The sequence below is a fragment of the Apus apus genome, chromosome 1 (genome assembly GCF_020740795.1).
Source record: "Apus apus isolate bApuApu2 chromosome 1, bApuApu2.pri.cur, whole genome shotgun sequence".
Lineage (NCBI taxonomy): Eukaryota > Metazoa > Chordata > Aves > Apodiformes > Apodidae > Apus > Apus apus.
The window spans coordinates 171,355,644-171,373,455 of record NC_067282.1 but is presented as its reverse complement, the minus strand read 5'-3'; the positions used below and the strand labels follow the sequence as shown (position 1 = coordinate 171,373,455).

The 17,812-nt window shown below is 38.4% G+C and overlaps 1 protein-coding gene across 2 annotated transcripts in view; it reads left to right on the top strand.

Annotated features, from left to right (window-relative positions):
* SRGAP1 (SLIT-ROBO Rho GTPase activating protein 1) overlaps positions 1–17,812 on the top strand; it is a 141,308-nt gene that overhangs the window by 76,626 nt on the left and 46,870 nt on the right. For both annotated transcript variants that reach the window (XM_051633294.1, XM_051633302.1), the window contains exons 4-6: positions 3,356–3,418; positions 12,574–12,756; positions 13,143–13,271. In XM_051633294.1, the coding sequence (XP_051489254.1) occupies positions 3,356–3,418; positions 12,574–12,756; positions 13,143–13,271 (375 nt within the window). The remainder of the gene's footprint in view (positions 1–3,355; positions 3,419–12,573; positions 12,757–13,142; positions 13,272–17,812) is intronic.

Sequence of the window (17,812 nt, the reverse complement as noted above, 5' to 3'; positions counted from 1 at the left end):
ACAGACTTCAACAAGAGGGTATTATTGTGGAATAAAATTTTAAGTTTCTCAGACATTAATCCATAAATATGAACCTTGATAACATCAGTAGGACCACTGATGTGTTGAAAGTTGAGTGCATACTGAGAGAGTGGTTTAACTACACTTATTTGTCAGTTGCATGTGCGTTATCTATCCTACTATCAGGTGACAAAAATACTCTGCTGTCTCTTAATGCTTTAAGCCAGATTAGTAACATATATAATATTTTTAGCAAGCGATTGCATGTGCTCTAACATTTTATTCTGGTCTTTGGTAAGAGATGCTAATACTTTTCTCTAGGACGCAGTAAATAAAGAAGCATCTCACTGATTGTCAGGTTTTAGTGGCCTGATCAGAGCTATCAACTCAGTTCCAGGAAAATGTGGGCTGCTTCTTACATTCTGTTTTTTGGCTACCCTAAAGGATAGGCTCCTAGAGGAGAACACCATTCAAACATGTTGAACTATTACAGGGAATAGGTAGCATAAAAGAGAAATAGGAGAGCTATTAACCACTGAAAATAAATGCACTTCCTAACTGGTGCTCTAACGTGCTATAAAATACACACTAAAAGCCATATGGCCTGCCACTCGAGTCAATACTTGTTGATCTTAAATGCTAATGTAAAATATGCTGGTTCTTGAAAATAAATCCCTTTTATACTCCTAAGAATAATGAAATTTCCTGATTTTCACTGGCAATTTCTACAAAATTTTTCTTCAGAAAGAGACAGCAACTGACATGTTATCCATTACTTCAGGCACCCTCTGCAGGTTTGAGTCCCCAGATCAACTGGTGGAAGGATGACTCATCCGTGATCATGTGGCATTGCTCAGCTGTCTCTTCCTAATATTTGCTCCTTTTACTGGTCATCTCCCTCTATTTCTGCTTCCTATTATCAAGCCTATTGTCCTTTCCTAAAAACATCTCACTCTTCTCTCTATGCTGATCTCTTCCATTTACCTTCAAATTTACCATTGATCAGTTTGTTGCCTGGAAAAGACAATGGGTGCATGGTGACTAGTAAATCATGAGATCTGGACTGCTTCAGCTTCAGTGCTGGACAAGCTCTACAGGAGCAAAGAGAAAAAATGGGTCCTAGTAATTAGTGATCATTCCCTGAACTCTCAACTCATCTGGTGTCTCTTTGCATTAAGGTGTAACTGAAGAGCAGAAAAGGAGGGTGTATTTCCAATTAACTGCTGTGTGCTTTGCTTACCAAAAAATCTGCAGAGGGTAAAGAGAAAATTGGGTCAGGATTTTCTGCCTCACATTCTCAAACAAACTCTTGCACTGCCAGGTTAAGGCATGCTACCTTAGAACTGGTGTTGCTCTAGTTAGGGCTTGAGTTGTCATCAGGTTTGAGATGGTAGTAGTGACCAACAGGTGAAGTGCATAAATTTCTTGAAGCCAGAGTTCACCTACAGTTTTTTCCCCTCACATGTATGCTTTCATCTTCCCATCTTAATGGCAATTATCTTATTTGTATGTTTTGTCCTTCTTTCTGCTAAAGTAATTTAAAAAACAGACTGCTCATACTCAGCGCTATAGAAGCAGCTATCCAAGAGAAAACAGGTTGCCTCCACTTCTTGGAGCTTTGAGCAGATGTGTGAGCTGTGTCAGAGCTGTGCTGCTGAATTTAAAAGGCATGGTGCCAATGTAAAGCAATGAAAAGCAATTCAGAATTTTTGCTAAAGCTTTTACTGTGTTTCCCTGCAACAGCCTGCAAATCTGCAATCCTTCTGCAATTCTTTACAAGCACTCTGTGCACCGTTACACATAGAAATTTTTGTCCCTTGTATGAGATGAAAATAATCTGATATTTGCAAAGAAATGGAAGTAGTAAGCCTTATGTGCTGGGTACTTCAGTAGTAGAGCATACTTCATGAAAAGTACCAGACTTTGAGAAGCTTAAGTAGTAAGGAAAGTTTCACAGCAGTTCTGTGTAACTGGGCTTCAGAGCGTCTGTCTCACTCTTCCTTGGCTTCTACAGCTAATGCTCTTGGGAAAACAAGAATTTCACTGAAGTGTTTTTTAATTTACATTTCTAGCTTCTTCTTGTTCAAAAATTATCTTGCATATAAGGATTGGTGTGAATACTGCAAAGTGATATGGCAGGTTCCTCAAAATACTGCCCACAATTAGGAGTATGACAATTGGAATAGCAGAAAAAAAATCAAATTTTCCTCTTCCAGCTACTGTATGAGTCTGTTTTATCCTCCGAAGACATAGTGGGTGGGATGTGTGGTGTGGTTCCTTCTCATACGTGGGCGTTGCACTGGAAAATCTCATTCAGAAACCATTATTCCTGCAGGTGTTTTAGTGATGGCCAAATATGTGTTAGCAGCTTTGGAGATGAGTTGTCCCCCAGGATTTTCTTTTGGCTTCTATACAAATACAAAGTACTTCTCATAGCTAAGACCATTATCTATCATGAAGTTGGAGTTTTCAGAAGCCAGGCTAATTATCAATTTATTCACAGATAAAAAAGCTGACATTTCCAGCATGGATGCTACAATGCAGAGCATTGCAAAAGAAATGTAGCCAGGCTGTTTGCCAAGTTCCGTAGCTCTATTCTGTAGCTGTTTTCCAAAGCCTGTGGTACAAATGCCTTGAACTCTTGCACAGTTGCCACAATTTTCATCTGATTGAACTGCTATGGAAAATTAACAAAGGAATATATTTGAATGAGACTCCAAATAAATACTCTTATTTTGACACACTTGCTTTCTTTAATAACTACTGCTAAGCATTTCCTTTTTTTCTGTGTCAGAATGAAAGCCCAGACACAGTCCAGAAAAGCTAAACAAAGCTGTTTCATCAGCCCACTTTGTGGAATATTATGCAGTTGGGTGTCTGTTTCAAAGAGGAGCCATAATTATTTCTTGTGTAAATATTTAGATAGTTGCATGTGCTGAGAAACAAAGACCATTCTAGATGTAAAATTGGGCAGGATGCCCCTCTAGAATATCACATTCCACATGGTTAAGGTTTTGTATATATCATAGCAGTTGTAAAACAGTACACAGTTTGCTGCATTAAAAAGGCTTATAACATCTGAGCTTCACCCTTTCTGTTGGCACCTAATTTCCTGATGCTTCATGGGAAAATCTCTCAAATTACTTCTGGGTTTCCTTTTAGAAGTCTTCTGTCCAGATGTCATCTGTTTACCTCTGCATCCCTGAATTGTTATTTTTAGTGCACTACAATTCTGTCCAAATGGTGTCTTTGTGAGCAATATTGCATTCTGTATCAAGGATGAACAATGAGTACAAATATATGTTTGTTGCAGTTTTTGTGTGCCTTTTTTATAATTACTTCTTTTTAATTACAGAGCAAAGAGATTGCGTTTCAGCTTCATGAAGACTTAATGAAAGTTCTTAACGAGCTTTACACAGTAAGTATAGCTACTTACTTAGCTTATTTTATACAAATTCCATATCAGAGTTATTCTATAAGCTTTAAGTGTCCTTTTATCTAGCAAGTTACACCCAGTGGGAGATGTTTATTTTAGTTTGTTTTTTTTTTACACAAATCTAAACTATCTCTTTTGGAAAGACTACTCACTTATTTACAATCCATATGCTAATACATTCAGGATTACTCTTTACTTGCAATCCTTTTTCCCCCCAGACTATGCTAAGCTGGTTTATTATAAGTTTTTACGATTATTAATAGGGTGTTTCTACTCAGAGCTTACCAGAGCAAAGCTACCTCCTTTTCTGCTTTGATTATGTTCGTGCTGCTGTCTGCTTGGTTTGACTCATGGACTACACTTAGTAAAAATCAGTAAATATTATCTATGTGCTCCTCCACCCCGTTTGGAATAAGTAAGTAATTAAAAGAAAAAAAAAATAAAAAATAAAGGGGTGTGTAGGCTTTCTGTACCATTCAGAAAGGTCAAGAAAAAAACCCAAAACAACACTGTAAGCATCTGCTGTTGCTAACCTGTTGGAAAATCTGCGAGAAGTTACGTTTGAACTTCTTTTCCTCTTTGAAACTCATCTACATAAGCTGGTGCCAGAGAATGAAGTCTTGTCTTCTTAAAAAACATTTCCCCAAATATTTCTGAGGGGATATGTTCTGAAAAAGAGCAAAACAAGAATTAATCTTTGTTTTAAACATGGCTATAAAACAAAGAGGAACTGGTGACATCCACCTCTTAGACAAGTCTGTTAATTTCTGATGGTTGAGGAAGTTGTACATCTAAATTCTCCCTTCTGTCTGGAAGAACTGAAACATCTGCACTCCAGTACCCTGCGTCACACACTAGATTGCTCTCTTCCCTATCCTCAAGATTTGGAGGCCCAGGAAAAAAGACAGTATTATCTGTATCAAGAAGCATTTTGGAATTTTAGGAACTTTAGGAAGATATCAGAGGCAGGGAGAGATAGGTCAAATACTACTTTTGTGCATTTCTTTAGTGTTTTTCTTTTGACCTAGGGAAAATTAGGTACCATAAGTGGACAGGTTGAGGAACATTTGAACTCAAGAACAACTTAAGTGGCCAAAAGAAGATCCAGAGAAATCTAGACCTGTCTCACTGTCCTGAGTTCTTTTGGAGTATAGTTATGGACACAAATTCCTAAAACCTACCTAAACCTTTTTCTTCTTTTATTTTTTAGAGGGCTTTTCTTTGGGACTTTTTTTTTGCTGAGTTCACCACTGGTTTTGTAGGATGCGATCCTGCAAAACCTTGTTGGCTCAGGACTGTAGTCAGTGAAGTATGTTGGGATCAGCTTCTGATAGTCACAGACAGTTCTCACAGCTGAAGGGGGGTCAGCGACTGTAGGAGACATTGCACAAGGGGGGTTTCAGTGGTGAGTAAGCCCTGAAGATACAGTCTTGTTTCAATTAAACAGTTGCACAACTCCAGTGCCTGGTGAGGTGCGGGATTAGTGCCCGTTCTCCCAGGGTAGGAAAACAGTGAAGCACATACTGAAATACTTGGCTGAATTGCCAGTGAAAATCTGCAGGACTAGATTTTGGTATTTTCACTCTTGTTTCACACTAGTTCTACATCTTCCTACTGATGGCTACAGATTTATTTAGATATTAACATCCATGTTACGGCTTCCAGTGAATGTTAATTCCTTTCTCAGAATTTAACATTTTTGTAAAATAGGAAGTTTTTTGAAGGTAGTAGAATACAGAGCATATGCATAATTTGAATTAGGTTAGTGCTGCAGGATGGCTTCTTGGGATGGAACCTATTCATTTCTCAGGCATCTGCAGTGAAGGTACAAATACCTTAGCTTGCCATCCAAGTTCCAGTTATAGGCACTGGAAAACTAATATGGAAAGATCTGTTTCAGATGAAATTATCTACAGTCTTAACTCCATTGTCCAGCTTTTCATTGTTTGCAAAGGAATTGCATCTTTAGCTAGATACAGCCCATGCTTAGTAAAGTGACCATGTGGTGCAGAATAACATCAGTTCCACTCATTGCATCTTTAGCATATCTGTGTAATATATGTGCTTGTCTACATAAAGGTAGACAGATATCTGTACTTCATGGAAACTTCATGCACAGGTTTTTAATTCTGTGTGACATTTACTGTTTACAGAATAAGATCACAGTGGCCTTACCAAAACAAATATTTATAATTTTAAAATCTGGGAGGTGTGTTTTTCAGCCACTTAAAAAAAGGAGAAGTCATCTTCCTCTTTGCCCTGTGATTTATGGAAAGAAAAAAAAATGAGTCTTACTACTGTGAGATAAATCTCTGTGCCCAAAATAAAGCAAATTAATTTCAAGTCAGTGAATAATATAATACTAATATTGAAATCTGTTCCTATTACTCAGTTCCAGGGTTTTTTAGGGAATGGTATGTTCATGAAGTATAGCTATTAAAATGTGAAGCCTTATTGGGGTTTAAATACCTCTAAAACCTTTGAGTGAGGGGAAAGTATCAGAGCTTTTAGTGAACAGAGGGTGTGTATGGAAAAGGGCTTAATAATTTGTTTACATCCTATCATCACTCATTATCTTACAACAAAAGTTTGTAAATTAAGATCACCCTTCAGAAATAAAAAAACAGTTGTACATGAAAGTGTGTTGAAGAGAGTGAGATAAGAGAAATAAAATCAGTGAAAGATAAAACAGTAAGAAGTGTTTACGCTGAGGCATAGGTGTATAGTTGATGTAACAAATTTGCATGTTTCATTTTTTACTTCTTGAACTTCTCAGGTGAGGAGTGGGTTCCTTAGGCAAATGAATTCAGGCACATACAGTAGCAGCTTCACAGTAGCTCTTTCAAGCAAACATGTTGTTTGCTCCACTGACAAGGTTTAAGACATTACTCACCTGGATTTCCATAATGCTGTGGGGTGAAGGGCTAGATTAAATGCTTGTTTCAAAACAAAGTTATAAGAGGCTCTACCCACCCATCTCTAACATGCCGGCCAGACCTGAGGGTTCACTACACCTGCTTTCAGACTTCTTGAGCACCAGGTATCTTGAAGCAGTTTCTCTAGAATGATCCAGAATAAATTGAATGTTTAAAGGCATTGCTACTGATTTGGTCTAAATATTTTAAATGGATGAGTACTATACAGCTTAAATATCAGAATAACAACTGACTTTTCTTCAGGTCATGACAAAAATGTCCTAGTATTCTGTACCATAGAAGGTGAGAGAAAAAAAAGATGACTTTGTGACCCATCTCTGAAAATCTGGTCTTGCATTTCTGCCTCAGGAAATCCTTTTTAACGTGTTCATAGGGCCAGATCTAAAACAGGCTGTAGTTTGGGAGTTGTGTCCATTTGGTTTGATGTTTTTTTTATCCAACAAGCCAGTAAGCAGCACTGTAGATTTTGCAAAGAATAAACTTTTCTAAGACAAGAAAAGAAATTACCAGAGAATTGTGACTACATATTTTCATTTCTCAGTATTTTTATGCACCGATTCTTAAATTTAAGACTCAAAACATCATGCTACAAACAGTTGAATAGCTGAGCCTCAGTCTGTGTCTTTGCAAGTTCAGTAAATTGTGTGGCGAGTACTTTTTAATTATTGATGGCTTCTCCTTGGCTGTACCAGCTGGTCGTTTTTTTCAGGTCTGCAGCATCCCAGCTGCTGCATTCCTCACTTACTCCTCTCTCCCTATTGTGCTTTCAGCCAATGCAGACTAGTAATTAGACCCATGTTTTACTTAAGGATATAAGCTGTTGAAACTGGAGCGAGGTGTGCCTTTTCAGGGGTTGGAGCTGGGGAAGAAGGAGCCCAGTTAGTTGCGTGGGGCCACAGAGCAGAGGTTAGTTCCTGACAATTACAGGCAACTTGATCAAACTGAACACAGCAGGAGGTTTAGGTTGGTGTTTTGTTGTGAACTGAGAGATTTAAAAACCTTCTCGCATGTTGATTTAAAGAGGCAAAGGATTATTTATTTTACAGCAGCTCATCTTTGCAACAGAGGGAGTTCCCTGGTCAAACTCTTCTTCCATTTATCTGGAAAACTAAGGTATCTTGTATTATCAGATCAAATACTGGGATATGACAGAAATGTCTGAGTGATTGGGAATGGTAGGAAACAGAAGGTAGGCAGAGTCTTTTCTTACAATGAAGGCAGGTCTCAACTGGATTTATTTAGGCGTCAGGGCATATTCATAAATGACCTTTAAAGGAGTCGGGGGGGATCAATCAGAGGACAAGTTTGCTAAAAATACAGAGCTATTCTGGTAGTAAGGATGAGGGTGAATGGTGAAGAAAAGTGATACACATCATAAAAATGCATCTTCATGTCTCCCACTTGGCTTTCTTCATTACTCCTGCTGGCACCACGCTTTTTACAAGCAATACAAATGTAAGGCTTTCAGAAAAATAAAAAAGGGACAGTCCAAAGCAAACAATATAAGTAAGACAGGGCTGCTGTGCTGCCTGCATTTTACATTGCTTTATCTTACTCTTTACATATCTTGATTGTTTAATTTCTCAAGGTAACTGCTGCCAGATTTTCTTTTTTCTTTGCTGAAATAACACAGAATCTGGATTCTCTATGGAAAAGTTAACTCGAATTCGTTGTAGTACCCCAGAGATCTCAGAAAGTGAAATCAGTAATTCTGTATTGGTAGTTATGTATTAGTGACAATTCTAGGAACCACATCAGAGGTTGGTTTAGAAGCGAACAGAATGCTGAAAATAGCTAATACTGAGCCTACTTAACTGCTGGAGGCCACAGATGTAGTAAAATTGCCATAAGATTTTACTTATTTCTTGGGGACAGTACTAGCTAACCTGATTTAATGAATCCCTTGCAACTCCACCTTCTAATAAAAACTCACAACTTAGCAGAGACAATTCTGAAACACTTCAAACATGGTAATTGCAACAGGGATGAACTACTGTTCCATTAAATGCCCGTTTCACTATGGAAAAGCTCTCAGTTGTGCAGTTTTATTACAAAAATAAAGCACATGGTAACACATGGTAATTCCAATCTAGTTTATCTTTGTAGTTTTAGTATGTTGGGTTAAGAATCTTTCTAGAAAAAAATGATGTGTGTAGAAGAGGAAAGCCAGCACCTTGCTACAGGAATGTTCTTCACTTGCAGCCCACAGAAATCCTGCGCTAATTAGTCTTGTTGATGGATTTGCCCAGATAACAATTGCGTGTTTAAATAAAATCTAGTTTTACTCTAATGTGCCCCTCCCTGTAATAAGTGCTATCTTCTGCCCTAAGCCTACTTGCTGAGCTCTTAAGAATGATGCTGAAGATTTAGCACACCAAACGAGACATATAAATGAGTGAACAGTCTGTCACCTACAAGTGGGAGAGTACATAGTTTTGTAGCATCATCTTTTTCATCTGCTTGTAGTCTGACTTAGTTATCTGACATAAATCTGTGTTTTACATCACTGGATCTGCAGATTAAACCTGCTAAATTAATAGGAGATAAACTCATGTTTTAGTTTTAGAAAGGGGCTAATATGCATTTAACAATGCTTGTTCTACAAGCAAAGAAGTGCAGAGTATGTCATGATGATAGTTCAGCATCTGCAAAATTGCAGCCTTGCTCTCTCTTTTCAGTGCATACTTGATGGCTGATCGATAAGCACTTTGGGGACTAATTAAAGTCAGTCCAGTGATGGATACTCTCACAGGATAGTCTATTGTTCAACAGTTTGGTGGACATTTAAAAAGCAGTATTGCGTATTTCATCAGATTCATAAAGTGAGCCTAGTTACAAGAATTAGGCATGTCTGTTATTGTCTTTTACAGTATCAAACAGTCTTTTAAAAACTCCAGGGAGTATGATGTTAAGGGAAAGAGTCATATATGCAACTTAGCATGTAAATTCTAAGCTAATTTGTTGAGGAAGCGTGCACTGAAATACTTGGAAGCCAACTCTCCAGCTTGTTATTTATTTAACATACGTGTCTATCTAATGCTTTCTCAAGTTAAGTTTAGCTGCTGCAATATGGGCTCCTAAAAAACATTGACAAATCATGAAAAAGGCTGGAGCTGTCAGCTGTCCCCAGTGGCATGCAAAATAATGATGTCACTAGTGCATGAGACAAGTAATGTTACCAACATAATAGACTGGACAGGAGTCAAATGCATAGGCTGATCACTGCTCCGTACATAGTCTGTATTGATTTCTAAACTAGCATAGCTTGGGTAGGGCAGGCTCTGACTATTGTCCAGCCCTTAGTATCCTGCCAAAGGGAGGCCTTCTTTTTCCATTTATCTTACGTACCAAGAACTTGTGCAGAGTTTGTTGGAAGAACATGGATTTCAGGTAGCCTTTTTGGTTCTCCATATAGACTATGAGCTCCCCATCGTCCTCGCACAAAATTAGACTTTCAGTGAGACACTCTGGATGCAGCAGCATGTGCTGTAAGCAGGCAGTGAGAGGAAGTACTCCTCAGTGCTATGAGGTTAACAGAGTCAGCGTGGAGGCATCTGAGCCTCTTGGTGGGAGCTGCTAGTGATACACATGTAGTCCTTCACTTGGCAGGGAGGCAAGCTGAAATGTCTTAGCTGCTGCAGAAGCACATTTATGCCTGGTCCACTGGGCTACATGGTACTCTGAAAAAATGCTTCAAAAATGTCAATGCTTCCTGCTTTTGTCAAGCAGAGCAAATCCTTGCTTCACCGCTGTAGTCAGATGCTTTGAGAGGTGCCGTTAGGAAACTGAGATATTATTGTTGCCTCTTCGCAGGCAAAAAAACGGAGAAAGTAGAAACAAAAATCACTTTCCTGAGTGGTAAGACATAAGTTAGCCTTGTCCCACCAGCTAAAAAGCCTCTGGAGAGGACACAGGATAAAAGATTAAAAAAAAAAAAAAGGCAAATACCTGTAGGCTTCTTTAAAGAAGAACTAAAAAATTATTAAAAAGGCAAAAAAAGAAGGGCACAACCTTTTCCCATTATTTTTAATAGGACCATATCACTTTCTATGCTTCTTAAGTTTGTATTATAAATAATTTATTTAAGAAGTGCCTTTCTTCTCTTTTCAGTAATTCTTTCCACGTGGCTACAGGAGTCAGATTCCCAGGGTACAGTTTGTCAATGACTTTAGAAATGCCTTTGGTAACAGTGCAGGACATAAGGAGCTGAACATGCCATTTGGTTAAGCTGAGGACCATGCAGATCTTGGCTCTGTGGGCTTGCCTTCTCTTCCCAGCTTGGTTTGTTTTGTCTTCATGATTTTTCCTGGTCCCTGTGGGCTGCGAGCTGCCTGGGCAGCAGCTGTTCTGGCGGGTGTGGGCAGTGCTGGGGCAGGGAGGGCTCCTCTCTGGCCGGGCCTCAGAGCGTGACTGTGAAATAGCAACAGCAGCAGTGACATTGAGCCCTGCTCCTGGCAGCATGGGTTTTTTTTCCAGAAGAGAGCTGTAAACTTACGTTTTTAAAAATAAAACACACTCTTTTTGATGCATGTGTCCAACTGTTTTACTTTACTACAGGAAGTTAACAAAGAGTTGACTGTTTTCGTTTTTAATAATCCTATTTCAGTTGTGTCAACAGCACAGCAGTATTAAATAGTGGCATACACAGTGAGGGCCTATAACATATGCATAACATACAAGGTTATGCAAAACTGCAGCTCACTGAAGGCTTCCTTCTTTCTGTGGCACAAGACTTTCAATATGCATCTGTTCAACTGTCCCCTGACATGCTCTGTGGTTGGTTTGTGTCGATCCACACTAAGCCACACTGCAGCAAATTTGCACTGTCTAGCTTTAGTGTCACCTCTATAGCTGCCACTCCGTAGGTGCTCCATAGGCTGGCCTAACTACTCCTCTCCCTACGGAATATTTCAAGGCAGCTCCCCAAACTAGTCTGTCTTCTCCAAGGGTCACACAAAGCTCTGCTGAGGGAGCAGCAGCCCATTTGATTCCTCCCTGGCTGTGTCCTTCAGAGGAAATGGAAATGGCTTGCATGGTGTCAGCCCAAAGATAACATCTGCTGGAGAGAGCACTCTGGCACCCTGTGAAGAAGAGAGGCCGCTGGCTGCCTGCAGATGCCTTCGTGCTTTGTTCCTTGCTTGAAACTTAAGACAACAAAATGAAAATGGAACAACAAAAAAGCCTGGGGAAGGTGGAAAGAGGCTTTCTATGCTGGAGGTGGGCAGAGACAGCCCTCTCCACCAGAGGCCGATGGTTTGTGGTTGTTTGCTGCCCACTACACAGTATTCGAGATGAGGCTTTTCTTGCTTGAAGAAGGGGAGGGCTGGGCTGAACCAGTCCCTCTCCCTCTCTCTGGGCTGTGCAAAGGTGGTTGCAGGCTGGCAGCCCAAACTGTCTTGGCTGCAGAGCCATCCTATGTGTAGGGGGAAGATAATGGTATTAACTGGGGTGCTATGGGGAAGACATCTTCACAACTTACTTATCAGGTGACCCCTTCTCCAGCTCTTACCTGGTTTGAGATCATGCCCAATCTGCTGTCTGCGCAGCTGGGAGACACTTCTTTCCAGGCTATGGACAGCCCTTCAGCTGGCTGGGAATGTGCTCCCAGACAGCAGCTTCCTGTTGCCTCTGCTTCCTTCCCCTTTCCTCGGTGCTGAAGGAGTCCTGCTTTCAAACATTTGATTTCCACAGCCATGCCCTTAACGTGAAGAAGTCAGATAGATATGGCACTGACGTGGATTTGGTTTTATTGTTTATTGTTTCATGTTTTCATTCAAAGACAGGAATCCTGATGTTTAATAAGAAGAATTTTGCTCTTTCCTATCAGAGCAATGAAAAAAAAAATCACCAACAGAAATGTTTGATAACTTGCTGCTCTTCTGCCCATCACATTCCAGGTGATGCAAGGCCTTTCTGAGCAGAAATGAGGCAGCATGAGAAGCAGTTTCACACGCTTACATTACTACTTCTCCATCATCTCTTTATTCATACTGCTTGGTAAAGCACTCTGAACATTCAGAATTTTATATAGAAAAAAAATGTAAAAATTCATCTATAAATCCTCAATCTCAGTTGCAAAAAAAATTTATCCAACCTCCAAGTTTATAAGACAATGTTTTACTCAAAGACCCTGTGATTTTTCTCTAGATACCTTTGTATTTTCATTTTGTCCTAACTCCCCTTTGACACTGTCTTCTGCAGGTCATGAAAACATACCACATGTATCATGCAGAGAGCATCAGTGCAGAAAGCAAACTGAAGGAGGCAGAGAAGCAAGAAGAAAAACAGATTGGAAGGTCAGGAGACCCTGTTTTTCACATTCGACTAGAAGAAAGGCACCAGAGACGAAGCTCTGTGAAAAAGATTGAAAAAATGAAGGAAAAAGTAAATAGTCCTTTTATTTAGCTTCATTTGAAGTCAATTCAATGCATTTCTGATGTTCTTTAGCATGGTATTAGACAGAGAAGTCCAGCTGGGAAATAAAATTAAACAAGGTACACATAATAAACTAGCAGTGGGTTATAGATAACTTGGCTTAATTGCATTTCTGAGAGGGGAATACTTTATTCCCAGTGTAATTCTTACTATATGGTTTGTCGTATTTGAAACAAAATTCTAAGTTATCACTTTGTATTCTATTTGTTATGTGCATAACAGGCTGGCAGCCAAGATTTCTTCTTGCTAAAGGAATATGTATTTGAATTGTTACCAGTTTTACTACATATCAAAAGTGAATTCCAATACATTAATATACAATCTTTTTTTCCTAGCGTCAAGCAAAATATTCTGAAAACAAGCTGAAATCTATTAAAGCCCGTAATGAATACTTGCTCACCCTTGAAGCAACCAATGCTTCTGTTTTCAAGTATTATATTCATGATCTTTCGGATTTAATTGATGTGAGTATTGGCACATTTGGTTCTGTGTTTATTCTGTCCAGGAATAATGCTTTTCTTCTTTTTTTCATTTTCAAAGGGAATACATAAGTCAGATGGGTTGCCTACAATTTGCTTTAATTTATAACATTGTATGGTATACAGCAGATTTTCCTTTCAGCTTTGTATTTCACAAAATAAAGTGCCAATAAGATGCTGAACCCATTCCTTTAAAGTTAGAACATTGTCTTCTCCCCATGTGGCAAGAGAAAGTATGACAGGAGTAACACAAAAAGGTAAACATTTCCATTTTGTACTATAAAAGGATTTCTGGGGTACAAATATTTTTTCCAAGATAAGCTGCTTAAGTGGTATTCTTATTAACAGTATTTTAACTCAATGTAAGATTATTTCCTTCATGTCTTCAAGGTCATTTACTTTCATTCATTGAGTCATTGAACCAAATACATACTGCTTCTTACTCTTATTTCATGTAGTTTTCAGAACAGACACAATCAATCTTGTGCTCTGTACTGTCAAGAGAATTGTTACTGATTTTCATTTAGTTGTTCCTGTGAGAACAACCTAGGAAAATGAAATTGTACACCGATGTTGAGTTGTACTAGCATTTGTTCTCTTGAACCTGTAATATTGACATTTTTAGATTATATGGAGGGATTCCACTCTCTGTCATGTCCCACTCTCTTCACAAGCTGAGCACATATTTGATAGAGAAAATTTGGAGGACGCAAAAACAAGCTCAAGTTTATTTATTCACCAGCAATGTAGTGTTAGTCAGTAGATGCATCTCTGTGACCCATATGAAATGCTACATATTTAATATACTTTCTACTTAAAACCATAGCATATGTCATTTACAATAGTAAATAACATTCACATGCAGAGATTGAAGCTCTGTCTATATACATATACACGAAGACAACAGTCTTTAGAGTTATGGTTTGAGAAGATCTTTACACAACCATGCAGACTAGAGCTTTCTGACCTTTAGTTTTTAATAGAAATATACATTCTACAGTATTTCGCCATGCAGGAAAGTGATACCTACTTTGTGTGGCTTTTTCCAAGCCATGGGCCAACACAGACAATAACATTCTTTTGGCAAAATGGCTTTCGAAATGACTCTTCCTTGAGGAATTTAAACGGAGAGTCTAGCTGCCCTGTGCATCACTGTTTTGTAAGAGCAGGCTGTAAACATGTGCAACCAGAATTTGCTTCTGGGCCAATTTAATCCAGTTGTGAGCTTGTTTAAATGAAGTGTCTGTCAGACATTTGTATTTAATCAGAATATGCTGTGAAAGCATCAGTATCTAGACAGAGTGTTTACTGCTTGACAAAGGAAATGCTTTTCATAAATGCAAGAGTCTTGGCAAGATTTTGGGGTTATATCATTGGAATGTGAGACATGCTTCCCACTGACCATATGTTGCAACAGCCCAGACTTATCTCATTTTGTAAATCTATTAATGTAATGGTACAATTTTGAGCTTTCAGACCAGTGAAAGTTTCATTCTTTGCCCTCTCTACTTTGTCCCCATCTGTCTGCCTGTCTTTCTGTGCTTGCCTGAGCTCTCTCTTTGCCTGTGCAGAACAGAATTACTTCTCCTCTGTGTCTGAATTCCAGTTGTCATGGAAAAGATTTAGATGTCTTTGAGCTATTGGTGTTACCCATAAGTGAAACTGAGTGTTTCCTACATTACTAAAAAATGTATCTGATAAAAATGGGATAAAAACATGAAGTAATGCAATGAACCTTTAAATCTATTTTTCCTAAAAAGATTGTAAAGAGTTGTGGGTTTATTATCTTTTTTTACCAAAAAAAAAAAAAAAGAAAAAAAACCTTCATAGCGTGTTTAATTTGGATTCTACTGCATCTTGATTTGTGAGGCTCATATGGAAAATCCTAAATTGCAGTTCCTCATCTGAACTTGGTCTGAACTGTTCAGCTCCTTCATTTCATTAACAAAGCTCTGAGATTCTAATTTTAAATGATGATGTGTTGTTTATCTTAAGCTCTTGTGATAAAGGCGAGATAAAGCAAGATAAAAATACTGCTGGAGTCTTAGCTGAATGTTTTAATGCATTTAGTGAGCTGAGGTTTGGGACCAGCCTTTGCAAAGAAGTGGAAGGATAAAAAGGATTTCATATGCACAGTATATTTCTGTCCTGTGCGTCTTGTGCTTGAGGAATTTGAATTTTCTGTTGAATATTTCTTCTCTCCTGACTACACAGTAGGATCTAGTTCAAGTTGAGAACATAATTAGTTGGGTTTTTTTATTATTTGTATTAAGTAAAAAGTAGCAACGATTGTTGTTTTGGCTTAATGAAATAAGTTTTATCTAGTATGTAGAATTATTTTTTTTCAAGATTGTGGGTTTCAGAGGAGCAGCAGAGTACACACCTCTGCTATTCTGACTCCTAGTACCAAATCTGTACATATGGCACAAAATCTTCCTCATTTACTGGAATATTTCCATGCAATTGAGTTTATTAGATTTATCCAAGTATAAAAGGAAGGTAGGGACCTTACAATTTGACTCTAGTTCTGTTCCTAGAATAAATAAAATATTCATGTGTTGGTGTTCCTTGGAATAGAGTTTCTGAATCTCTAATTGCAGTCTGCATGCTTTGGATGGTTGGAAGGTTAGGGAACATTTAGCTATTATGAACTTAATTTATTCTGTGAAGGTTCTTTGTTAATCATTCATAGAACTGAGTTTAAAACTAGGCTAGAGTGTGTGCAAATCACAATCTTTATTACATAAGTTCTCATTGTAAGTACAGCCAGATCCCTTTGATTTGAATGTTGAGGTCCGTGTAACAGGATGATTAGAAAGTGACTTATTCAGACGTTAAGGCTCTTTTTTTTTATTAATTTCTCTCTCCATTGGCATTAGAATTTTATTATTATTCCTGAAATGAAATGAAGAGCAGCTTGCTTGTTTGGTTAAAGCTCTGTGCTGAGCACTGCATTTTGTTTTGTTCAAGTCTAACTATACTCTGGGGAGCAATAAAGACAGTAAATGCTCTTGAGACTGCTTCAGATTTAATTCCAAATAATAATAAAATGCAAATTACAAAATTAATTTTTCACACATATCCCGAATGCATCACTCATTTCTCTACACTTTTCCCAATCAAAAGTCTTTAAGAATCCAGAAATGCAATAAAACTCATAGACTATGACTTCATCATCTCATTTCTCATCTTCATGTCTTGCTGCACCAATTGGCATCTCATCTCTCTAGCTCATAGACTGATAGAAGATCTCATTAGCCCTCCAGGCTGTAGCTTTGGTGGGCTGATTCATGAGCCTCAGAGATTTATGTTTATTTTGGCTAACAGTGTGGTTGCTCACTTGAACTTTGAACAAATCTTTCTATGTATCTATAGATTTTTCATGAAAGTCGGGTATATAGGCATGTATGTGTGTATCTGCACACATATATGCAGAGAAGTTGTGGAAGCCCCATCCCTGGAAGTGTTCAAGAACAGATGGATGGGGCTCTGAGCAGCCTGGTCTAGTGGGAGGCATCCCTGCCCAAGCAGGGGGGTTGGAACTAGACGATCTTCAAGGTCCCTTCCCACCCAAACCATTCTATGATTCTGTGCTATGTACTTTTTTGCAACATCAGACAAATTGGGGTTTTTTTCCAAGCATGGTCAGACAGGACATGGTGGGGGCAACAGTTTAGCAGTACCTTAATTTTTTAGTCTTAGCAATGAACAAATACCTGAAGTGCCATCTCCATTACAGATAACTCTCTTTCTAAACCATCACTAGTACTAGCAAATTAAAACAGTACTCTTGTTTCTGAGTAGCCAGGAGCTGATACTGTGACAGAGCCATTCCTTATTTAAAATGAGCTTTGTCTCCAAATTTTGGAGAAAGTGAACTGTGGTCTGATAGAAGTAAGAGTTGTGATGTCTGAGTGTTCATTTTTGCTTTTAAAAAACAACTTTACTCATACAAATTCTATTTTTACTTAAATCATTGAAGCAAAATTCAAAATTCAGGTATTTTAAATTCCAATCAAAGAGCTTCTGGTGGAAAGGTATTAGTTTAGGCACTGGATTTAGTTCTTGTTTGCTCTGCTGGCATTGGCACTGAAAGAAAATGCCTTAGTCTGGCAGGGTATTCTTCACTTGAAGAATCCTTCTTGGCTGACAGGCCATATTTGTTACCCTGTTCAGCTGTCATCACCTGCAAAAGATTATCAAGGTGATAGTTACTGAGTAGATAAAGGGTTAAACTAATAAGTTCTTGGTACTGTAACAGCATAAAGGCTGCAATCTTATATTACAACTTGCAAAAAAGTTGGATCAGAAATCCACAGAGCTCCAACTGTAAATCAATAAGCTTTCTATTAATACTCGGATTAATCCTCTAGAGCCAAAATTCAGGCTCTAGATGCCTATAGATTTATAATACATGGATAGTTGGCCATGCTAAACCTGGCACTGCCCTCTATTTCTCATTTTCTCTCAGTTTAATCTTCCATGAGGTCTCTCTGAAACTAATGCACAGAAATAAAGCAGCTGTC